At 40.8% G+C, this 26,053-nt stretch overlaps 1 protein-coding gene across 2 annotated transcripts in view; it reads right to left on the bottom strand.

Annotated features, from left to right (window-relative positions):
* FRAS1 (Fraser extracellular matrix complex subunit 1) overlaps positions 1-23,598 on the bottom strand; it is a 465,438-nt gene extending 441,840 nt beyond the window's left edge. For both annotated transcript variants that reach the window (XM_030877950.2, XM_060299521.1), the window contains exons 1-2: positions 23,373-23,598; positions 16,559-16,590 (exon numbers count right to left, since the gene is read on the bottom strand). In XM_030877950.2, coding sequence (XP_030733810.2) covers positions 16,559-16,590; positions 23,373-23,448 — 108 coding nt within the window. In that variant the 5' untranslated portion in view covers positions 23,449-23,598. The remainder of the gene's footprint in view (positions 1-16,558; positions 16,591-23,372) is intronic.
* Between the last annotated feature and the right edge of the window lie 2,455 nt (positions 23,599-26,053).

Here is a 26,053-nt window from a genome sequence, read left to right as displayed (position 1 = left end):
TCCTAGAATTTTGACTGGCGATGTCACTCCAAAAAGGGCTCTCTGTGAATATGAGCTATTTGAACTATGTAAACCAATGCTGCCACCACAAAGAGACTGCCTGAGATGGTGCTAACAAAGAGCAATGCAGAGGAAAGAGAGGTGTCATGTGAGCACAGGAACACAGATGCACCTGAAACTAAACTCTTGGGTTAAGGGAGCAATAAATTACAGGCTTTGCTTATGCCAGTTTGAATTGAGTTTCCATCACTTACACTGAGTCCTAAATAACGTAATTTTCACATACCTCCTCCTGCTTTGCTTCTGTCTTTGAAAAAGAACCTTGTCTAGGTGGCCCTGCCACTTAAGGTCTGACCCCAGTCCATCCACCTATCCTGTCTTGAGTGTCTCCATGCATTGTCTCTTCATTCTCATAACTCCTATCCTCTCCCTCCTCTGATTCCATACCCTCTACTCTATAAGCTTTCTCCCTCAACTTTTGACATAAAATGAGTTTCCCCCCTTTATCAGACTCCAATTACAGAAAGGCACATTTTTAAAAATAGTTTTAATCACAGGGTTTGAATTGAGCACTCTGCCTTTTGCTGAACATTACCTCATAAATCTGTCCACATGGCTAAATGCTCTTCATCTATTATTTTAATGACTATGTAATATTCCATGTCAACTTAATCTATGATGACTTACTTAACCATGCCTCTAATGCAGACATTTAGATAACTTCTTAGTTTATAATATAAATAAAGCTGGAAAGAACACTTCTTTATGTATAATTTTTCTTTCTTCTAAATTAATTCCTTAGGGCAAATTCCCAGAAGTCTCATCAAAACTGGATTTGATCATATCACCTTACACCTATTAGAAACTTTTATCTAATAGGTGTAAGGTGATATCCCATTATTGGTTTAGTTTTTAACCTGGTTATTAACAATGATTCTTCCTAATATATTTGTTTGCTACTTGTATTTTCTCTTATGTGAACTCTCTATTCTTATTCTTAGCCAGTTTAATTCCTAAAGTTTGATGATATTCTTAAATATTTGTATGAATTCTTTATAAGTACTAAGGAATTCTTTAAAGCACTAATTCTTTGAAAATCTGTACTCTATTTGGGGTTTTTTTAGTTTTACATTATTAGATATTTTTTGAATTTCATCAAATTTATCTTCCATCAGCCTTTAAAAATCAATTGTCTTCCATCAGCCTTTAAAAATCAATCATTCAAGACTATCATCAAAAACTCTACAAATAACAAATGCTGGAGAGGGTGTGGAGAAAAGAGAACCCTCCTACACTGTTGGCGGGAATATAAATTGGTGCAGTCATTATGGAAAACAGTTCCTTAAAAAAAAAAAACTAAAACTAGAGCTACCATATGATCCAGCAATCCTACTCCTAGGCATATATCTGGAAAAGACAAAAACTCTAATTCAAAAAGATATAGGTACCCCAATGTTCAAAGCAGCACTATTTACAATAGCCAAGACATGGAAGCAACCCAAGCATCCATCGAAAAATGAGTGGCTAAAGATGTGTACAGATATATAGATATATACATCTATATATCTATATATATATAAAGTGGAATATAACTCAGACATAAAAAAGAATGAAATATTGCTATTTGCAGCAACATGGATGGACCTAGAGATTATCATACTAAGTGAAGTAAGTCAGAGAAAGACAAATATGTATAATATATTTATATGTAGAATCTAAAAAAAGATACAAATAAACGTATTTACAAAATAGAAACAGACTCACAGACAGAGAAAACAAACTTATGGTTACCAAAGTGAAAAGGGAGGGGAAAAAGGGATAAATTAGGAGTACGGGATTAACAAATACACACTACTATATATAAAATAGATAAGCAACAAGGATTTACTATGTAACATAGGAAACAATATTAAATTTCTTATAATAACCTATAATGGAAAATAATCTGAAATATATATATCAATATAAATATATACATATATAACTGAATCACTTTGCTGTATACCTGAAACTAACACAATATTGTAATCAACTATGCTTCAGTTAAAAAGATCAATCATTCAAAAATCAAGTGTTGGTTTCATCTTTACATCAGAATTCTCTACTAATACCAGCCAATAGAGGTGAAACTGTATGACTTCCCTGAAGGGCAATTTGGTAATATGCATTATATATGTACACGAATATGCTTTTAAAAAATGTACATCATGTGGCTCAAAAATGGTATTTCTAAGGAATTTACCCTCAGGAAATAACTGAAAAGTGTACAAGAATGTTCATCACAGTGTTGCTTACAATACTAATATACTGGAATATGAATATCAATCAGTAGGGATGGCTACAATAATTTACACTGTATACACGATGGATTTATGATATAGATTAATGTATATTGACATAAAAAGATATTCATTACACAGTATTAAATTTTTAAAAATGACCAAGAAATATGCATATTATGATGCCTGTTTCTGTTAAGCACACACACACATACAACACACACACACTTATAAAAAAAAAAAAGAGTTCCGCAATAAATTCACCTAATATTTAGCTATCATTATTTTTGTTCACGGAATTATTGAAATTAATACTTTTCCCTTCTTTTTATATTATATGTTTGTTCTTTTAGAACAAACATATTACTTTTAATATAATAAATAAAACAATATGACCATTCTCAGTTAGAAAAACCAAAAAAGGAAGGTATCATTCTCAAAAGTTGGTATAATATTCTGGATTTTGTGGTTTGGTTTTTAAAAAAACATTAATATTTATCCTCTTTAATTGTTTTCTTCTTAACTCAATTATTTATAGTACAAAAAATAGAATTCTTAGTTTTCAAGATACAATCTTGCTTACTAAGTATCCTTGACCTTAATAAGTTTGCATAAAAACACCTCGCAGGAATACACACGCCTTGACGCTCGCAGAATTTCTTTTATTATGCTTTATATTTATCTCCTGCCTGTTATCATTGCAGTTTTTCCTCCAAATCATCAGTGAAACAGAGTAAGAAATGTAAAAAGATGTTTTTTCTTCAACAGCTTAATTCATTCTAGTAAAGATATATGAGTTTCTCTCCTTTTCATAAGCACTTATCTTATTCCCATAAAATCTCCCTCTCTTCTCCTCCTAAGTCAAACTCTTAAGAATCTTTTCTAGCAGTTCATATTTTTCCAAAGGTCCTACTATTCCTTAAAGTATCTTATCACAGTTGATCTTTCTTTTAAAAAACATATTTTAAATGTAGGAATGATAACTCTGATAAAATTCTAAAATCAAACAAAAGACAGTAAGTTCTGTTGTCCAGCACAGGAGAAAAATTATACTCTTCAAAATCTGGGGTAGGATAAATAAAATAAGGTTTCCATTCAAAAAAATTTAATACAATAAAATGTACTTTATTTATCTTAATGCTACCCAGAACATAATTTAACCTTTGCAAGTTGTAAAGTAGAAAAAAGAAATGCCGACTAAAGAGGAAGGAGAAAGATTCCATCACGACCTCAGGGGGAATCATTATGAACGTCAATATTAAAGGAGTGGATTAATGCCTATTAATAGGGAGTTTCACTTGACATAATCCAAGATGAACCTGTTTTTGCTGAACTAATAACTCACTGTTGGAGTATGTATGCACACTGATTTTTTTTTTTCCAGCAGTGATGATCGGTTACATGGAGCCACCCTCTCCAAAGCTCTACAGAGCGACTACACGCTAATCAATTTGTAGCGACAGAGTTAGAATTCAAGAGCAAATGATTTCCATTTCAAAGGGTCCCCATGGTCTACAGAATGTAATTCACATGCCTATTCCAGGCCCTATGTGAGCTGGAGTTTAAAAATCCCTTCTCAGTGTTTTATCCCATCACTTCTCACACTTTAATCAAACTGGACTGCCTTTGCCACTTACGCTTTTACTCACACTGATCCTCTATCTAAAGAGCCCTTCCCTCATCTCTTCCTGTTCTAAACTGACCCATATTTTAAGGGCAAGATCAGAAGTGACTTCCTCCATGAATAACAGTATTCTCAACAGCTAGAACATACTTATTACCTACTAGTGCGTACTTACACATGAAACTCCACGTACTTTCAGGTGTTATCTCATTTATCTTTACAACAGTTCTGTAATACATGCACAACTACTATCACAGACGTAGAAAACAAACTTATGGTTACCAAGGGGGAAGCGGGGGTGGGATAAGCTGGGAGATTGGGATTGACATATACACACTGCTATGTATAAAACAGATAACTAACACGAACCTACTGTATAGCACAGGGAACCCTACTCAATACTCTGTAATGACCTATATGGGAAAAGAATCTAAGGAGGAGTGGATACATGTATATGTATAACTGATTCACTTCGCTGTACACCTGAAACTAACACAACATTGTAAATCAACTTTACTCCAGTAAAAATTAATTTTTAAAAAATCACCATTTTAAAGACGAAGTAAGTAGCCCAAGCTCAGTCGAACAACAGTGAAGAGCTCAGACTCAGACTTAGGAAGTCTGAATCTAGAGTTCACACCCTTAGCTACGCTGCTGCACACTACAATGACACTTATCCCAAAATGCTTTCAACTTAGTTCATTATTTGACTGTAGGGTGTTGGTTAGAGTGTTTGTAGCCACAGTAACATGAAATCCTACTTATACTGGCTTAAACAATGAGGGAATTTCTTAACTCATATAACAATTCCCCAGGAAGATCAGTTCCTGTGCTGCTCAATTCATCAGATCAACAACCAAACTCTTCAGGAAACCAAACGCTTTCCATCATTTTCCTCCATCTGTGTGCTGGATAGGTAGTCCAATGGCTGCAAAACTGTTGCAGGAGCTCCAGGGATCACATCTTCACATGCCAATGTTCAAAGACTAAGTTTGAAAATCTCCCATTAATATGGGAGAAAATATTTGCAAATGATATGACCCATCCATAAGGGGCTAATATCCAAAGCATATACACAGCTCACACAACACAACAACAAAAAAAAACCTGGATTTAAAAATGGGCAAAAGATCTGAATAGACATTTTTCCAAAGAAGATATGCAGATGGCTAACAGGCACATGAAAAGATGCTCAACATCACTAATTGTTAGAGAAATACAAACCAAAACCACAATGAGCTATCATCTCACACCTGTCAGATGGCTATCATCAAAAAGTCAACAAATAAATGTTGGCAAGGATGTGGAGAAAAGGGAATCCTTGTACACTGTTGGTGGGAATGTACAATAAATTGGTGTAGCCACTGTGGAAAACAGTATGAAGGTTCTTCAGAAAAACTAAAACTAGAACTACCATATGATCCAGCAATTCCACTCCTGGGTATACATTTAAAAAAAAAAAGAAAACATTAATTCAAAAAGATACATGCACCCCAATGTTCATAGCACTATTATTTTTACAACAGCCAAGATACGGAAGCAACCCAAATGTTCATCAACAGATGAATGGATAAAGATGTGGTAAATGTGTATACAATGGAATATTACTCAGCCATAAAAAGAATGGAATTCTGCCATTTGCAACAACATGGATGGTCCTAGAGAGTATTATGCTTAGTGAAATGTCAGACGGAGAAAGACAAATACTGTACATTATCACTTATATGCGGAATCTTAAAAATATAACAAACGAATGTATATAACAAAACAGAAACAGTCTCACAGATACAGAAAACAAACTGGTGGATACCATTGGGGAGGAAGGGGTAGGGGCAAGATAGGGATATGAAATTAAGAGATATAAACTACTATGCATAAAACAGACAAGCAACAAGGATATATTGTACAGCACAAGGAAATATAGCCATTATTTTGTAATTACTTTAAATGGAGTATAAGCTATAAAAATATTAAATCACTATGCTGTACACTTGAAACTAATATATGGTAAATCAACTATACTTTAATCAATCAATAAAATTTAAAAACCCAAACCCCCTCCAAAAAAAGAAATTTAAAATAATAATTATAAAATAAAATCTCTCATTAATAAAGAATTCTTCTTTCTCCTGAGGTTTCCTTCTTGTGAAGGGATATCAACATATACTTCCAGGGCTTTCTTTTCCCTGGGAAGGTGGCACAATTTCTCTAACTAGCAAACTTAAGGGTAACTGGGCCTGCTTAACTCAGTTGTGTCTTCCTTCCTCTTCTAGGAAGAAGCCTTTCAACCAATAGCATAAGTCTTCCTTTGCTTCTTCAGGCAATAATTCTCACCTGAGCAGCCCTTCTGCATGGGAAAGCTGCCTCTGTAAATCTCTGTCTGTGACGCCTAGTCGGCTGGATGGTGTGGGTTCAGAATCAATAAGCCTATCTGGCTAAGAGAATTAAAGCTATATCCTCCACGTTAGCTTCACTGATTAAAAAACTTAAAAGGTGATTTTTACTTCTATTCTTTGTTTCAGAACTGGAGGGAAAGAGGTGTCCTTTATAGGGTTCTTTCAAGCACCCAAAACTTCCCTGCCTAACTCATTGGCAACTAGGTCAACAACTAGGTCAAATACTCACTCCTAAGCCAGTCGTGGCAAGGGAATGTAAACTTCCTAACTACCTTGCAGCTAGGAGTTACACAAGTCATGTGGGCAAGGGGTGGGAACTGGAAGAAAAAATTAGGACTTTGCCAGCAGAGGAAAGGAGAAAGGGGGCTGTTGGGTAGGCACCCCAGGGTCTGTAACTCATATCTTTTAGCACATGGAAGTTGATCAATAAATATCTACGATCCAGGTGGACCACTATTACTACATATACCAATGGCAAATACGAGAGGGAGAGGGTTCTTCTAAGCCACTAATTTCAGGTTAGAGTTTCTTTTGTTTCTGTTCTCTCAACTCTTAGACCAAGTTCCCTCTGGATTAGAGGGAAACTAAGTACAGTAAGAGCACCAAAGAATACGTATCTCTGTTAATAATTCTCTCCTACTCACGATTACAAAACCATTTCAGGAATGTAAGGTACAAGGAACTATGAAATCTGCTCTCCCATGTAGACACCCTCCTCTCCCCAGCCCATCCCACACCCATGCAATTTGCCTTTGGAAGAAAGGAATGACATAAATTTAATAAATAACCAATCTTGGGAGCTGTCAGGAAAGAACTCACAGGTCATGGCCCAAACTCAAGCATCTCCTGGGTACTAACAAGAAACTGTTTCTTACTGTGAAAGCTTTTCCCTTTCCTTCTTCCTTCCATTTAGTTTATAAACTCAGGGAAACTAAGAAATCATTGCTGAAAAGAATCTAGCTGGCATACCAGAGGATACGTACTTATTTTACATAAAACTGCTCAGATTTTTAAAAATTATTTTGTGCAGATTTTATATTTGTGTCCCTTTTTGTCACACAAGCAGAATGCCATCCATTTGAGATTTTCAAAGCCAAATTTTCTTTAGATATTTGCCACTCAAACTCCAAGAAAACATAAGCTTGCTTAACTCACAATTGTCATTTGATATTTATGTATCATCTTTTCCCTTAGTAAGCAGAGGGCTTTAAAAAGTAACTAAAATGAGATAACACCATAAGGTGTTATAAATGAGTGACAGTTCTTTTCTAGGAGATATATATATATATATGCATATATAAATGTACAAGGTATAAAATAAACATGTATATGTACATTTTTGTAGTTATAAACAGACAAATGAAGACCAAAAAAACAAAATGAGGTACTAGGTTGTAAGGCAATTGGAGCAAAAATGACACAAACTTTAAAAAAAAAAAAAAAGTGTGGGGAATGTATGGTCTGATCAGAAAATTGAAATATATGATCATGCTACCATCTTTTGAACAAAGTAATATGGCTGCCAAGCTCAGCTGCATCTTCTAAATTCAAAACAAAGCATAAGAAATGTGTTTGTTAACTTAAAACATCTGTTCCTACCACAAGAATATGAACAAGAATGAAAATGCATATGGATTGTTCATCAATAAAAGCACAAAATCTCTTGTACTATTCCTCTCACACAACTATGCTCAGAAGATATGAATTTCCAAAGAGGAAACTACCACATCTGATTATGGTGGATGATTTATAAAAGACCAGTAAAGAAAAAAAGAATCATCTGAGGCACCTAGAGCCCAATTCTCACTGCCTGGTACCCAAGGGTACAAAATCAGTCCATTTGAAGGAACGCAGGGGAGAAACCCTTCATTGTACACCTCTGGGGTCAGGAGACTTTCTCACCACCACTCCACCCCTGCCACAAGGGCTTCCATAAGGCAGAAACACACAGCTCTAATCTTCAATTCACGCAAGTCAGAACCCAAGTTAGAAAGGCTTTGTAAGTCATTTAGACCAAGCCACCACTATCTCATTTATGATACAGACTTTCCAGTCTCCGCTTGAATATCTCTAGTTAAAGGAAGCTCATTACTTCTCAAACCTTATTCCAGCACCTAGCAGAGTGATGATGTGCTGATTTTCGGTAAAAAAAATGTTTTTACCCCAGAATAATTATATTTTAATAAAGAGTAGTCTCTCCCACTTAAAGGCATATTACTCAGTGTTTGAAAATAAATGAAGAGGCTGAAAAAATGATGAATTCTTGTTAAACTATAATGAAGAACAGTGATATCCTACAATACCCAATAGTACTCTTAAGGGAAATTAAGGAATGGCTGACTTTATTGTTTCCCTTCTGAGTATATCCACAAGATGCCAAGCATTCCCCCCACTGCTGAGAAGTTCAGGTTGTTTAATAGCGGTCGCTGACCAAGATTTACTAAGTGTTTGGGGGGCTTTGAGCACTTAATAGGGAAAGCCTCCAAATTCTCTTCATTTCTCTTCTCCATAAAATTTCTTGAGCACGAACACAAGTCTGAGACATTTTCATTTCTATGGGCTACATCTCTTGTGTTACAGTTTCAAATAAAAGAATGCTATAGCACATCAATTTTTTAAAAGGACGCTAGCACTGAAGAGCTCTACTTGCCTTCTTTAATCCTCCTTAACCCTAATCAACAAGGCTTACGGATTAGACCAGAAGTTCTCAATTTCTCCCACTACAATATACAGTGGATAACACTCCCACGAATATATCAGACTTCGACAAAACACCAAAAATATTTTGTAAAATCTTTAATAGAAGTAAATTAAAATCACAATGAAATATTACCTCAAACCTGTTAAGCAGGCTATTACAAAAAGACAAAAGGTAACAAGTATTGGAAAGGATGTGGAGAAACGGAACTCTTGTACACCGTTGGTGAAAATGTAAATTAGTGTAACCATTATGGAAAACAGCATGGAGGTGCCTCAAAAAAATTAAAAATAGAACTACTTTATGACCCAGAAATCCCACTTCTGGGCATTAAGTCCAAAAAAAATGAAATCAGGATCTTGAAGAGATATCTGCATTCCCATGTTCCTCTCAGCATTATTCCCAATAACCAAGATGTGGAAACAACCCAAATACTCATCAACAGAAGAATGGATAAAGAAAATGTGATACACATAATGGAATATTACTCAGCCTTAAAAATGAATGAAATCCGGCCGTTTGCAGCCACATAAGTGCACCTGAAGGACATTATGCTAAGTGAAATAAGCCAGATGCAGAAAGACAAATACGGCACGATCTCACTTACATGTGGAATCTAAAATAGTTACCCTCATAGAGCAGAAAGACGAATGGCTGGCAGGGGGTGTGGGGAGAGAAAATGGGAAGAGTTTAGTCAAGGGGTACAAGGTTTCACCTGTGCAAGATGAACAAGTTCTGGAGATCTAATGTATAACAATGAAACTATAATTAACAATACTATATTATATACTTGAAAGTTGCTAAGAGGGTAGATCTTAAGTGTTCTCACTATGGAAGGAAGGGAGGGCGGGAGGGAGGAACGGAGGAAGGAAAGAAGGGAGGGAGGGAGGCAGGAAGTGAGAAAGGAGTGACTGAGTTGATGGATATGTTTATTAGCTTGATGGTGATTATTTCACAACGTATACACACACCAAATCATCAAGTTGTACGTCTTAAATATATACAATTTTTATTTATCAATTATACCTCAATAAAGCTGGGAAAAGATTTAGTAGAATATGTAGGATTGATTGCAGGTGAGGGCTCAGCTGTAACTCCACCTCTTTTCTTTTATTCAAGAAAACGTATCGAGCAATATGGGAAGAGTAGTGTTGTAATAATTATATACATATATGTATAAAACAGTATTATATAAACAAACAAACAAACAGCAAACTCAGGTGCTCTAACAAATTTTTTGCGACCTTCCTCAAACTGCTAACAACACAACAGTGAACCTTTACCCAGGGTGAGAGCCATCCATGAGACTAAAATTCAAGCTTAAGTACTAGAGTAAGTTAAGAATTTTAAAGTTCTAAAGCTGCACAGTCTGATACAGTAGCTCGACCCACGTGAGGCTATAAATTTTAATTAACATCAAGCAAAATTTAAAATCTAGTTCCTCAGTGTCGCTAGCCACACTTCAAGTGCTCAACAGCTACATGTGGCTTGTGGCCACCACACAGGACGATGCAGCTCTGGAACATTTCCACGAGCACAGGGCGTTCCATTGGATGGCCCTGGGCTAAGGAATCTCGGAGAGGATCTAATCTAACTCTCTCATTTTACGAATTTAGAAACTGAGACCTCATTTCATTCAAGTGACTTCCTCAGTACTACACGGCTAGTAATTACAGAGCCAAAACCCGAACCAAGACACCCTGGCTTCTACCACGCAGTCATTTCCACTCCGACATGTCGCTGCCACCTAGGTGATGTGAGTGTCTCTTCCTTGCCAAGCACAGTTCTGGGTTCTTTCACAAGCATGCTCTCAGGTAATCCTCACACCGACCCTATGAGGTATATTATTATATAGACAAGGAAATTGAGACTTGGCTGTTTAAAGTCTCATATCTGAGGCCACACAGCAAGTATGTAGCAGAACCAGATTTAAACTCCAGAGCCTGGATCTTTCCACTGTGTTGTACTGTACATAGTAAACACTCCACAATTTTAATTCTTCTTGAAAACTTTTTCTTCCTTTCAAATGTGCTAAAAGTTAGTGCCTCGTGATGCTCTTTGTCAGCATTTGTGAGGAAAAGTATTCCAAGTAGGAAAATGCCAACACTCAACACTTTTGATCTGGGGAAGAAGAGAGGCTGTGTCCACCTTTGTTAAGTGTAACTGCTTTACAGCAACAGTAATAGCAGCTAACCTTTATGGTAGGTCACAAGCTAAGCGCTTCCTGCTGGTCTCTTTGAACCTTCACAACAACCCTGTGAAGTAAATCATTCATCTCCATTTTACAGATATAAAAACTGAAGAGGGCTTCCCCTGGTGGCGCAGTGGTTGAGAGTCCACCTACCGATGCAGGGGACACAGGTTCGTGCCCCGGTCCGGGAGGATCCCACATGCCGCAGAGCGGCTGGGCCCGTGAGCCGTGGCCGCTGGGCCTGTGCGTCCGGAGCCTGTGCTCCGCAATGGGAGAGGCCACAGCGGTGAGAGGCCCACGTACCGCAAAGAAAAAAAAAAAAAAAAAAACTGAAGAGTTCAACAATCCACCCCCAGGAAGAACCTATAAAGGAGATGTTTGCTTGTGGTGAGGCCAAAGGAAAGTGAAATTCTTTTTACTCAATATTGACAGAAAAGGACAGGAGATAGGTGAAAACTTTGAAATAAAAAATCTGTTTTCCTCCTCACACTTGATGCCCCTGTCACAGTTAAACATATAAAGTAGGTAGCTTCCCTCTGAGGGACTCCTGATTTAACCCAGCCACTCTCTCTTCCACTGTGGCTGACTTTGGAGAAAGTCCTGAGAGCCCAGGGGTGCGGCGATATTGTGGAGGAAGAAACACACCCCAAAATAGACTATGCAGTGTTTCTAAAGGTAGGGGACCTTCCTGGGTATTTTCTGACCTGAGGAATGGAAAGAAGAGAAAGGAGGGAAGACAGTGTTAAAGAAAGAAGAGAGACAGACAAAGTCAGTACATAACTGAGAGACGGCTACATGAGGCTTAGAACCCAATGACCCCAGAGTGTCTCCACGAGTCCACAGAGGTGTCAGAAGTTGGGAAACACAGCACATCGCTGGGGATTTGTGTGGGAACATATATATAATAGAGCGTGTACTATACGTTAAGATGGAATAACCCCTAAACCTTCCTTGCTTCGTGTGGTGAATTTAGCACACACTAGTGTGGGAGAGCCTCAGCTAAATGGGAAGGGGTGAGCCAGGGACAGCTGGCTCTTGCAGGAGGTCGGGACAGAGGCTGGCAGAGACAACTGCGTGACAGGTGCAGCAGGGAGGGGGTGGGCACATATGGCTGATGGTAAAATAAGCTAGCTGTGTTCAGAGACAACAAGCAGACTGGCTTGGCTGCGAGAAACGGCATGCTCGGTGGAATGGCTTTAAAGTCAGACCCAGGTTGCAACGCCCTCTTCCTCTAGCACTGACTAGCTGTGTGATTTTTGAACAAGTGACTTAGAGTTTCTTAGTCTCAGGTTCCTGATCTGTAAAGACAACACCTATTTCCTGGGATTGTTGAGAGTATGAAATACGTAGCAGGTGCCGAATAACAGTTCCTTCCTCTCGTCCTTCTTGGCTGGTAAAGAGGAATTTTGTTATTGCAGAAAAGCACATACCAGGCACTGTGTCTGGGTGTCTTCCCCACATTACCTCCTTTACTCTACAAAAACCCTTCAGGAGAGGCTCTATTTATCCCCATTTCACATAGGAGGTGATAGAGATTCAGGAAGGTTATGTAACTTGGTCACAGAGCTGGTTTGTAGCAGATGAGGAAGAATTAGAACAAGGTCTGTCGGCAAAAACCCTAATATGAAAAGATACATGCACCCCAGTGTTCACAGCAGCACTGTTTACAACAGTCAAGACATGGACGCAACCTAAATGTCCACCGACAGAGGAATGGCTAAAGAAGATGTGGCACATATACACAATGGACTACTACTCAGCCATAAAAAAGAATGAAATAATGCCATTTGCAGCAACATAGATGGACCTAGAGGTTATCATACTAAGCAAAGTAAGTCAAAGAGAGAAAGATAAGTATCATATGGTATCACTTATATGTGGAATCTAAAAAAATGATGTAAATGAACTTATTTACAAAGCAGAAACAGACCCAGACATATAAAACAAACTTATGGTTATCAAAGGGGGAGGGATAAACTAGGAGTTTGGGATTAACAGATACACACTACTATATATAAAATAGATAAACAACAAGGAACTACTGTATTGCATAGGGAACTATATTCAATATCTTGTTTTAACCTATAATGGAAAAGTATCTGAAAAAGTATATATATATATATATATATATATATATATATATATATATATATGTATAACAGAATCACTTTGCTATACACCTAGCTATATAGTTGTGCTATATAACACAACATCGTAAATCAACTATAGTTCAATTTAAAAAAAATTTTTTTAAAGGTCTGTCAGACTACAGAGGTCCTGAATGAACCACTCTATCTGGCAGCTTCCCAGGCAACAAGTGATGAGATGGAAAAGGTATCAGTGGAAGGAATCCTCACAAGACAGGTTGAGAGTTAGCAACTAGTAGCCAGAGCTTAGATCTGTGTTCTCATTTGCTTGGTATGTTTCATGGAATTCTGGGTGAAGCTGGTGCCTTGCCATTTTCAACCAGACCCACTTTCCACTTTTGGTTACTCACCTGAGTAATGAAGGAAGCACAAGAACTTCAATCCCTGCCTCACTCTCCCCACCTATAAAGTGGAGAGTTTAGACTACATGACCTCCAAAGTCACTCCCAGCTCTACAATGCACGTGGGTAGAATTTACAGGGTTTGGGGCTGGGACACCATGCCACTATCCTCAAAGCCAGCCCCTGGCTGTGATGCCTCTTACCATAGAAATCCTCTCACCCAAGGAGTTGTTTAGTCAGAGAATCCTAGAACACTATATAAATGTTCTTAAGCTTTGTATTTTAATTCAAAATACATAAATGCACATTCATTCAATTTCATTGATGCAGGTGCAGTGCTTTTCTTCAAGACCAGGCCATGTGGCAAGAGAGCAGCAATGAATTATTCATACAATTAGCTACGGCCACAATGCATCATCCCCATTCCAGTTTGAAGTTCCTTAAAATAGAAAGAGAACTTCAAGAGGTTGCAAATAAATCCGAACGCAGAATCTCTCTGGACTTTTGTGCTTTTCCCCCAATCTTTTATAGTTGTTTCTCTCATACTTAATTTGACAGCAAATTTTCAGTGACTCACCTCTACAGAGTCTTTTTTTAAAGTATTCAACATAGTTTCCCTAGAAACAAATGCTATTTCTTTTCATATTCCCATTTCAGCAGTTTAATTAAACTGTAAGTCAGGTTTTGTCATTCTTCTGCTCTAGCTCCTCCAGTGGCTCACCCACCTGATTGAAAGGACAAGCTAAAGTCCATGGAAGGACACGCTGCTCTGTCACTGCCTACCTCTCTGACCTCATCTCCTGCCATCCTCCCCCTGGACCACGTGCTGCAGCCACAGTGACCTCCAAGTACTTCTTCAAATGGCCAAGCAAGCTCCCACTTCAGACTTTACACTCCCTGTGGAATTCTCTTTCCCTGGATATCCAAGGGGCAAGCTCTTATAGTGCCCTTCAGGTCTTTCTTCAAATGTCACCTTACTTTCTCAGGGAGCCCTTCCCTATCCCCTTATTTCAAGAGGCCACCCTTGTCCCCTATTCAGCCTTTTCTATCTCCCCACACCCATAGGGTTTTCCTCCTTAGCACTAATCTGACATTCTAAATATTTTGTTCATTAGAATTCGAGCTTCATGAAGGCAAGGATTTTGCCTGTTTGTTCACTGATGCATTCCCAGTGCCTAGAATAGCAGGTCCAGAGTTGTCACTCAGTAAATATTTGTTCAATAATAACCTTTATTATTGTAGTAAATGTATTGTCTTTCTGCCTGAGTTGCATAACCACAATCACAAGTACATCAGGCTAGAGGAGGTGTAGGAACAAACATAGCAGAGTCTTGGTAAGCAAAGAAGGCAACTAGAGGGGTCAGGAGTGTGCTAGTGCCCCCACTCCTTTAACTTGATCAAACCAAACTGACCTCTTCCCGTACTTGCTGCTTTCGTATTCAAATGTACAATACCATGCTGCCACGTCAAACATAGAAGGTAGTCTAGCCACTTTCTTCAGATTCAGGAGAACAACAGAAAGAAGACAGGTTGTTTTGTTCTGGTCCACCCCTTAACGGTCAATTACCTTTAGCAAACCTCTCTCTCTCGCATTCTTGGTTCTTCATTAAAAAGGGGGAGAGTATAAAATAATACATGACCTGCCTATTTCACTGATCTGCTGCATGTATCAGGTAGATCGATAGCCATGAAAAGATATTGAAAAGTTACAAAAGACTCTATACAATAAGCAATTTTCTTTGTATTAAAACGGACAACTAACTTGTCTATAATATCTACTACAGCTCCCCAAAACTGATGATGTATTTTATAGCACCTTGATTTTAAAATGATTCCTAAAATGTATTAAAGAATAAACAGAAGGAAGAGTAGGCTTTTAAGGGCATGGAATGGGAAAGAGTGGAAAATGGCTTTCACCTGATTCTTTAACAGAAAAAATATAAGGAAGGAAAAAACACATCAATCTCCAGAGCAGTAACTGTATTACATAAAGTTCAGATTCAAGAATATTACTGTGAACATCTACAATTATCTAGACTCTCAGATCTTTCAAATATTTCTCATCTATTTCAATACCACAAGGACAATCCAAGTTGACATATTGGTATCACACATGTCAATAGCGGGTTGGGATGTAAATGAGCAAACCCTTTCCAACCATCTGAGTTTTGTTTTTATTACAGCCTTTATTAAACTAAAATAAAAAAGGGGTGAAGAATGACTTGTCACACCACTTATTAGAGTTGATGGAGTGTAGACGGTCTTTTCGATTGGCTTTTAACACACTGTTATGCACCATAGTACATTATTAATGAAAAGAAATGCAGGAATCTTGCATCAGCTTTTCCCCCACGTGATCCCGACATTAAATTCAAAATCAATTCTCCTCTACGTGGCAAAGGATCAGAGATAAAATGTTAACTTGTTTGTTACCAAAACTTAAAAGTATAGTTCAAAGCAACAGTCAGGATCCTCCATATTGTATTCAATAACTGTATATTTTTTTGGAGGAGGGGTTCAAAGGAAGAAGCAAACAAGTTGTTTGGAAGATAAACAAATTGTGCCCTAGTTCATACCTGACAAAAGAATGGGATCTAATTTTCTCTCTGATTGAAAGAACTCACAAGACAGCCATGGAATGCAAATTGGTGTTGGGTGTTTGAACTTCTCTTCCAATACCTGAGTATCCAAATGGAACTAATTCACTCTGGAAAAGGTATTAAGTAATTGAGCATGATTGTGCCAGAATGAGGGATAATCCTCAAACTGAAAAGGAAAATAAATACATTTTACAATGACAGGGTCACCTCACTCACTCAGTAACCTCAATCAAGCATTGTACATGCAAAATAAATAAACCAAATATATGAAGAATGACCTACCGCCAACAAGGAACCCTGATAGACACAAGCACCTGTGGGGAAAAAACAAAACAAGAATTAAAAGGGATGCATAATAGACCAATAGGCACTGCCCTGGCCAAAGTACACTAAAACTGCATCTACATGCATCATAATCAGTAAACTGTGCTTTTGCCAAAGCTTGAGGATTCTGCCCCTGGGGAAATAATCCCATACACCAAAACAACATTTCTTGGACATGCATGAGGGAAAGCATTATTAAAACTCATTATTTGAATTTTAAAATAAATGTATGTATAACGACATGCTGGTGTATTTTCCTATATGACAAATCAGCAAAGCCTTCCTAATCCAGTCCCAATTTACTTATCCAGACTTCTCTGCCACTCTTTGCTTACACAAATTCTCCAGTCCAACCCAAGAGGCCGACTTAGGATCCCATGGTAATGCTTTCATATGCCAATGCTTTCATTTTTGTTTCCTGCAGGAGATGCATTTGGTCTAATCAATTTCCTTGAACTTGATCCCATCTCCTTCACCGAGCTTTCCAGCCCACAAAATTATGCTTTTTCTAAACCAATTTTTGAACAGCACAGCAGGTGTTGATTTAACCTATAAACATGTAGGCAGCGTGCTAACAGATACTAGCTCAGAAACAGGCTGCAAAGCAGATTGAAATAGCATACACACACCAAGACAGAGTACACCTTGACAATGTGCCACACTTAATGTCCAAAGAGGGAAGGACACATTTTACTACAGTGCTTGGATGCCAACAGATCATTCGTGAAGTCTCAGTACTATTAACTTCTCAGGAAAGGACTGGTCTACCTTATCTGCTAATAATGGAATTAAGAACAGTATTCAAAGAAAAGGAGACGGTTATTTACACTTGGGGTTTGAATCAAAGATCTCCATGGGCAAATTTATTGAAATGACTTTTTGTGCCCTTGAAATTCAAATAAGAATAACTTGAGATAAAATGTTGGGGGAAAATTCTTCCTGACTTAGTTTTAAGAAATTCTGTTCCAAAGACAGTATTTCAGTCTATGGTATATCATAAGAAAGGAGATATATATAGATATAGATATATATAAACACATATATGGATATAGATATATATAAAATAATCATATGACATGTGGATATGGATATATATAAAATAATCGTGGGCTTCCCTGGTGGCGCAGTGGTTGAGAGTCCGCCTGCTGATGCAGGGGACACGGGTTCGTGCTTCGGTCCGGGAAGATCCCACATGCCGCGGAGCGGCTGGGCCCGTGAGCCATGGCTGCTGAGCCTGCGCGTCCGGAGCCTGTGCTCCGCAACGGGAGAGTCCACAACAATGAGAGGCCCACGTACCGCAGAAAAATAAATAATAAAAAAATAATCGTATATAAGTACATAAATATATATCAACACAATGCAATTCCTAAATTATGTAAATGGACTTATTTAATTACTTCTCACATTTAAAAGTTAAACATAAAGATCACTTAGGTACAATTTAACAAAATTTAACCTTTAGAATAAACAAACAAAATTTAACCTTTAGATAAAACCATCCTCAAGTAATTTTATTACCCTCCTCCATAGCACTACCCTCCAAAGGCCAGTAAACTTTCAAGGCTCCAAAAGGAATCAGGTATCTTAAGATGTATCCAAGTACTCATATCAAAACCCATTTCTGGAAATGCAGACAGATGTTATAAAATCACAGTAACATGAAAACATAAAGCAGCATTGAGTGTGGCATCACAAACACTTGGTTAAGCCAGACATCTGTTAGAAACTCAAATCAAAACTATGTGCAACTGCTGATAAATTCTATCATTAGAAAAGGGAAATAACTCAATTTGGGTTGCTCTAGGATGTACAATTCTAAAAGAAATAAGCCTTGGCCTCTGAGGGCTTTCCTAGAACACAACATCTCTACCCGAAAGGCAGCTGCAGAAATGAGTCTCCATTAACACAGCTTCCAAAACCTCGTTGCTTCCCTGTAGAAAAAAAGAAAGCATTCTACTGTGATGCCCAGTCCCATCAAACATTCATCACCACCCAATGCCAGATGCAATCCTCCAAAGCAAGCATATTTCTCCCACACTGGCACCAGTTTCACACCCACCAGCAGACTAAGTTGGGAGGTTTGTTGGCATTGGGTGCTAGGTGCAGCTCCTGGTTCTGCCTTTTCACTAATCGATCAACTCATATACTTTGGAAAACAAAGTTACTCTCTCCGCTCGTCACTTTTTTTCTTAAGGAGCACTGGAATGATTGCAACTCTACCTGAAGTTTCGATTTGGGCTTTAATTGAACTTGAAACTCCAGCTTAAGGGGAATTCTAACTGATGATGAAGATCTAGAAGGAGAAACAGGCCTTCTTCAAGGGAAAACAGGAAAAATAAGAGACTTTGCCAGTTTCAGGGCATGGAATACAGCTGAGAAGGCAGGTAATTTAAGTTCTGACACCTGTGAGAAAGTGCATAAAGTTGTGCAGGGTGAAGGGATCACATAGTGCCATGAAGGAAGCTGAGATCTTGAGACCTTCCTCCTGTGGGTGACGCCTTTCTTGCAGGTCACATAGGCAAAATGTCACTCCATATTCATTTAAATAAATGTCATTTCATATTCATTTTTAGGCCCTTTGGCACATTAGAATGTACTCTATTATGAGACACGTGTATAAAATCTGAAGTTTTCAGAGGAAATGTGAGATATAATTTGCACCAGTACTCACATCCTGAAACTATTCACTATGGAAACCCTACCTGATAACATGAGGAAATTAGAGAGGTTAAATCGAAGTCACAAAATGTCAGACCCATTTGTTCAAAGAAATAGTGGCACATGACCATAACATATGAAGAAGTTTGGACAGCATGGTATCACAAAAATACGACTCATTAGGAACAAGCAGCCGCAAGTTGGTAGTTAAATGTTCAGGCTTTATTTTGTGCTATAATTCAGCATATGGCTTGTACACTGTGGAATAGTTAAAATAGAATCCTTTTCTGGACTGACAGGACAGCTCCTGTCCTGATTATTGTCAACCAGGAGTCAGATCAATTAATAGAGTAGTTAAAACAAAAATGGGCCAACTGTTTTTGAACTAGTGTAAGATTTGGCACACGACTCCAACTATGCCATGTTGGTAGTCCCCTCTCCTCTCCTGAGGCAAGTGGTGGACAGTATTTTATGACTACTCATATCTGAGTAAAACTGAGTAATATTACCACTCAAGTCCACAACAGCGAATACAGATGACCATGCTCTCACTAAAGGATTTATTTGCAGAGGGTAACACCCAGGATCCAATCCCCAGAGGAGAACAGAAATGCAATATGATGGAAATAAGAGCCTATGACAATACAACACCCTTTATTTCCACTAGCTGGTAGTTGCAAAAGCCAAAAGATGCAGAGTTGCAATTATTCAATATTGGGAAACCCACCAAGGACCAACGTTTACATGTCCCTACTGCTACCTTACCTATATTAATGATTTCCAGGTATGCAAACTTCCTGAGGGAAGGCATTTTTTTTTTGATGTCTGTATGCCCCTACCAGACATAACCTAATAACCTGATATATAAGCTATCAATAAAGATTTGTGGAATGAAAGAATGAAGAGATAGGCTATTTTTTCCCATCCAATGTCTTTCCTTCCTTAACATTGAGTTTTAAGCACTGAATCCTACACAGAAGGAACACTTCTACCAAGAGTGAACCAAATATGCTGATCCACCCATAAATAAAACACTCTGTCTATCAAATGATCCTTTTCAGTATATTTTGCTAATGGCATTTAAAGGAAAAAGACTGGAAGATTGTAAGCTTGGCTAAAGTCACATGGGGAGTGACGGACATAGACTGGAACTCAGTTCTCTTAACCAATTCAAGACTCTTTATCCACAGCCAACATGTTCTATCTAGTGTAACTTCACAGGATTTCCACGGGTCGACACAACTCAAGATGTACTTCTCCAGAAACACATCTGATTCAGAAAGCAGCCACATTTGCTAGAAGTTTCTCTGTGACTTGTTGATTTTATTAAGTTCTCAAATCACAGTAGTTTGTCAGCTTGGCGATATAAGAAAATGTAAAATAACACTGCCAATAACCTGCTTGTAAACCTTCATTTTTCTTTTAATAATTAAAATAAATTTCAGAACTAGAAAGATGCAACTGACCAAAAAGAAGGCAGCAAATACTGATCGGTTTTTTTTTTTTTTCTATGCTGGATGATTGGCAGAAGTATTTTAGAGCTATCACCTAGCCAACTTCTGCATTTGGTGAATAACAGACCACAGCCCAAAGAAGTTAGGTGGTTCATTCAAGGTCACACAGCAACAGTAAGCTTAATTTGAAACGTGATTTGGCAACACTCATTCACCTGACCAAAATTTTTTAGCACCTATTGTGTACCAGGAGCTGAGTTGGAAGGATAATAACCAGGGGCCATCCTAAGCCCTCTGCGAGCACACAGTTAGGTGAGGAAGATTGTATATTTATCAACTAAAATTATAGAATTATTAACTGGTGCACCAGAAACATACATGACATGCTCTCTGAGCATTGAGAAGAAAACAACAAATTCTGCCATGGCCCGGACAGCAACAGTATCACAGAGTAGGTTGCATCAAGAGACCCACACGTGTGAATGCTTCTTTTCCACTTTTAAAAATCACTTCCAAGGCTAATAATAAAAACTTGAGGAAATCTCTAATATCCTTAAGCTCTCCATTCTTGACCTCAATGCTCGTATTTTTAAGAGAAAAAGAAAACCCTGACGGAACCAAATCAAAGGACTCATCAGATGACAGCTGAGTTTTTGGCCGTAGGACTGTTATTATTTAATTAATTTAATGAGATAAAGTATGTAAAGTGTTTAGCATAGTGCGAGGCAAATAGTACAGTGTTCAGTAAATGTCCATATTCATTCATTCATTCATTCATTATTAGGTAAGTATCATTATGACTTGGACGGAAACTCTCAGATATCTAAGAATCCAAGTTGTGGGATGATTCTAGAATGTTCTGAAGGTGGGATGAAAGAGTAAGAAGCAAAGTTTCCAAAGAATCTTTGGAGGAATAGCGTCCCTCGCGCCCTACACTCCTCCCCCATCAGAAGACTTTGGACGTTTTTAAACTTTGCCCTTTTTGTCAACCACTCTTCCAAAGAGCGAACCCTGCAGGCCCTTAGTAATAATGGCTTTTGTAATTTCAAGAGATTTGATTCTGAAAAGCAAATCTCTTACATCATTCCAACTGCCCCCTGGTGAGCTATCGGGGACGGACAGCACGTTTTCCGCGTTGCTGGAACATGATTCTAAATAGGAAACTGCCACCACCAAGTGCAAACGTAATTTTTCTGTCTCAAGTTCACATTGGGGTGGCCTAGGTTGACTCTCCCATGTGCTTTACTACAATTAAGCCCTATACGTTTTATTGTCTTTTAAGTTTGCATACACACGCACACATACAAAAGACACGGTTCTACAGATTATGTCCTGGTTGAAAAAGGCTGCACAGGCCCCAGACCTGCACTTCCCGGGGATGATACACACTTGACATAATTCCCGGGAGGGTGCGGGCTGGCGGTCGCTCCACCCACGGGAAAGTCCCCACTGCCGTGCGTTTCCAAAGCCACCGTCACTTTCTCCCGGGAAGCTAGCTAGGAAAAGGCCGTTGCTCAGGTGGCTGCAGGTGGATCCGAGCAGGGCTGTGTCCTCTTCGGGGGCTGCCGCTGCCCCCAGTCCCACGCCCGGGTCCGCACCCGAGCGGAGAAGGCGCCCCGCCCAGCGCCCACGACGGCCGCGGCTGCGGGATTTGCCGCGGGGCAAGTGAACTCTTCTTCCCGCAGCTGGATGAATAATGAACGGAGCCGGGAGGGGAAGCCGAGAGCCCTGCGCGGTAGATTAAGCCGCCTTCCTCAGCCCGCCGCCTCCCTTCCCCCTCCCTAAGCACCCGCTAGGCGACTTTCCTCGCGACTCTAGGCAGGTGGGAGCTCACGCCGCCTCGCGTCCCCGGGCCCGCCATCCTAGGACCCCCAAACTCTTGATTTCCTTATCGATTAATTTATTTGCCTGAGGTCACATTGCTTTTGCTATCATGGCGACAACTCCCACAATCTCCTTTTTTCTCACCCCCAGCTCCAGGGTTTTACACGTAGGTTGGAGCCTCGGAGGAAAACTGGGAGGCAGGGGGCGAAGTCAGAGAACGGAGCTAAACTCTTATTAACCACTTCTTTTCTGGGGAAGAGGCAGGCTCGTGCCTCTCTGTACTGGGGAGGTTTCTTGCAGTGCGATTGAATTGTCTACTTCCAGACAAGCTCTAACCACCTTATAAAATCTTAATTGGACTTTACGGGTAGACTCATTGGGGGAAGGAAGGAGGGCGAGAAGGGGGTTTTAAGGTGCCGAATTTTATTTTTCATAGGAGCATAAGTATTTTTACACAGGTAATTGCAATTGTTCACTCCTCACCTACGCTCCATGTAGATGCTTTCCATTCGGGGGCACCGGGGAAGTGGGAAGAAAGAGAATCCAATTTCAGAGATGGTACCTCGGTCGGCCACCCACCCACCCACCCAAATGCACTCAGGGCAGAGAGGGAGAAGGGAGTGGGGCTTGTGATCTGCATACAAAACAATCAGGAGTTGGAATCTTCTCACAAAAAGCCCCCTCTAGTTCCACGGCCACCCACCCACCCCCAAAAAACTTCCATCTGACCCACAATGCCATACACCCGCTGAGCTTTTTAAAAATTACGATCTCACTCTCACACACACACACACACACACACACACACACACACACACACGGCACCGCTCTCTCACCTTCAGAATGATGAGGCAATACTGCAAATTCCGCCAATGCCAGGGCCACCCCGAGCCACACTTTGAAGACACTCATTGCCGCCTCTGCACCCAAGCTGGGCAAGCCCAGCCTTCAGCATCCAAGAACCAGTTCTCAGCCAAAACGCAGCCTTCGGCGCCCCAGGCTGGGCGCCCCGAGAGCGGGGTGCGACGGGCGGCGGGCAGCGGGCGGTCACCTCCGGGGAAATGAGGCGATGGACGGGCGAGAGCGACACTGTCGTGGCGGGGGGGAGGGGGAGGGATTCAATTCACTCACTGCCGGGCGGAGAGCGCGCGTAGCTCTCCAGCAGAGCAGGGCGCCAACGTCGGCTGAGCTCGGGAGAATAAAAGAGGAGGCAGGGCGCAGTGGCCCGCGGCTAAGGCTCGCCGGAAAGTTGCCCGTCACCAGCCGACTGGATCTCCCCGCATTTCCCGCAGGCCGGACCCGCCCGCTCTCGGGTCCCCAACCGTGGAGATCCCGGCGCAGGTTCTTCGGCAGCAGCTTTCTAAAGTTCGCTTGACACTCGCAGCGTCGGCCGAGGGGGTCGCCAGGAGCCCCAAAAGACCCACCCACTCCTCCTTCTGGCCTGGGCCACCCGGCTCGGCGGACCTCAGCCACCCGGGGCGGCTCGCGGGAAACTTCGTGCTGCGCTGCGGGCGGCTCGTGGGACTCGCCGGCGCCGCAGCCGCACGCCGCCGCCGCGGGCTGCGCTCCCTGCCGCAGACTCCGCGAAAGCTTCTGAGGAAAGCCGGGGGCGGCAGCGCCGGGGACCCCGCCGCTACTTTCCCGCCCCCGCCGCTGGCCCGGGCGAGGAGAGCTGCGGGGCGCGGCTCGCTCGGCGCCAGCGGCCACCTCCGCCCCGTGCACCCCGAGCCGGTCTGCTGGGTCGAGGTATGATTACGGGAGCGGAGGAGGAGCCATGGTTTTAAATGCAGCGAGGAAAATGCTAGAGAGCCTGGAAAGGACTTCCGAACTAAAGCCACTCGACCGGATAGCCCGGAAACGCACAAAATAAGGCCCCCCTCTGGAACCCCGCGTTTAAAGGACACACGCTCCGCCTTCCTCCGCCTCCCCTACCCCCCCCCCCCTTCCTCTCTCCTTTGCTCCGGGTGAAAATGGACCCAGAGACTCGGAGCTTTTGCAAAAGATTCCAGAGAGTCACGTGGAAAGGGGAGAAGCGAGGAGGGGGGAGTGAGGGGAGGCCGAGAGAGCAACCTGATCCCCTTATTCTTTTTGCTGGAGTTCAGATTGCCTTTGTCTGGGGCGGCATCAAAAGTGGTCACACCAGGGAGGGCTGGAGGGGAAGATGGCGTGGTCCTGGCTCCTGCACAGCCTAGGGACCCGCGAACCGGATCCACAGCCCTCACTTGGGAGGGGGTATGCCCACATTCAAGGACCCCAGCGCTACTCCCCACACACACACCCCGCCACTCCGGCTGCACTAAGAGAGTGAGGCAGATCTGATCCATCTTCCTTGCTCTGAGACCATCAGGTCGTCGCATCGTGAGTTTACCAGCAGCCTGGGAGGATATCGGTGTGTGTGTCCTAGGCGAGGCCTCCCACCGCGAATGCACCTTTCCCTCTCCCTGAGAGAGGCTGTCAGTGGAACACTACGCAGCCTCTGAGCGGTGGCTCCAGCTGCGCCCCCAAATGCCAAAGACTGGGAAGTAAATGGCAGGGCAGGGCACACTGGGGCATGCCCTTGAAGAGTGGAGGTCTTGATTCCTGCTCAGGACTGAGTGCCGGCAGCTATATTTTTATAGGACCAAATAAAAATAGCTGGTCTAGGGTTAATTATTTTATGAGAATAGTTGCATCAGAAAGATGCTGCCTGGATTATGAGTGGCCCAGAGAAGAGACGTCCTGGGTCTCTCAGTTGACCTCAGATGGGCTAGCCTGTCAAAGGGGAGTTTGTCCAAGCATTGAACTCCGAGCTGTGAAACAGCAGGGGCCCAATTTATTTCCAGTCCCATCACCACAATCCAGCGGACGTTCTGCTCCGCACTAGCACGAGTTGGAACGATTCACTTTTCAGAATAACTCGATAAATTGTAACCGGCAGATCCTGTAACTATTACAATTAGCCCAAGCAAAAGGAAACGTCTGACAACCTAGCGCTGATCTTTAAGTATTCATAAGACCCAGGGGTTGTGCAAGTCTCTCCTGGGGTGTGGCGGTCTCAGGGACAGAGATTGTCACCTTTGTAGCTGAAGCACATAGTAGGTGCTCATTAAACGTTTGTTGAAAGAATGGACTGAGCAAAAGAGTAAGTCCCTGAGAGGAGGCCAGGTATAAAAAGAAGAGGTGAGATAAAAAGGAAACAGGATTTCCAAAGACGCTTTGCTTTTTGCTTCAGATAAGGAGGTATTCTAAAATACACCACTTCTGCCCCTGCCTCAATTTAAACAGTGAAATACTTGGAACAACCTATAATACAGAATGTGTTGAGTGAATTATGATTCCTCCATAAACTTCAATATTATACAGAGATTAAAAATATCCTAAATGTATATTTATTGACATGGAAAGATGTTTTTAAAATATTATTGGGTGAAAAATGTAGCTCATAAGAAAATAATATAATGTTCCAATGGTTTTGCTTGTACACATGTACATTTATGCATTTATACACACATATTCATACACACGTATCTCAAAGAAT

Source organism: Globicephala melas, chromosome 5 (assembly GCF_963455315.2).
Source record: "Globicephala melas chromosome 5, mGloMel1.2, whole genome shotgun sequence".
NCBI lineage: Eukaryota > Metazoa > Chordata > Mammalia > Artiodactyla > Delphinidae > Globicephala > Globicephala melas.
Note: the sequence above shows the minus strand (reverse complement) of the source record. Positions and strands in the feature narration are given on the sequence as shown.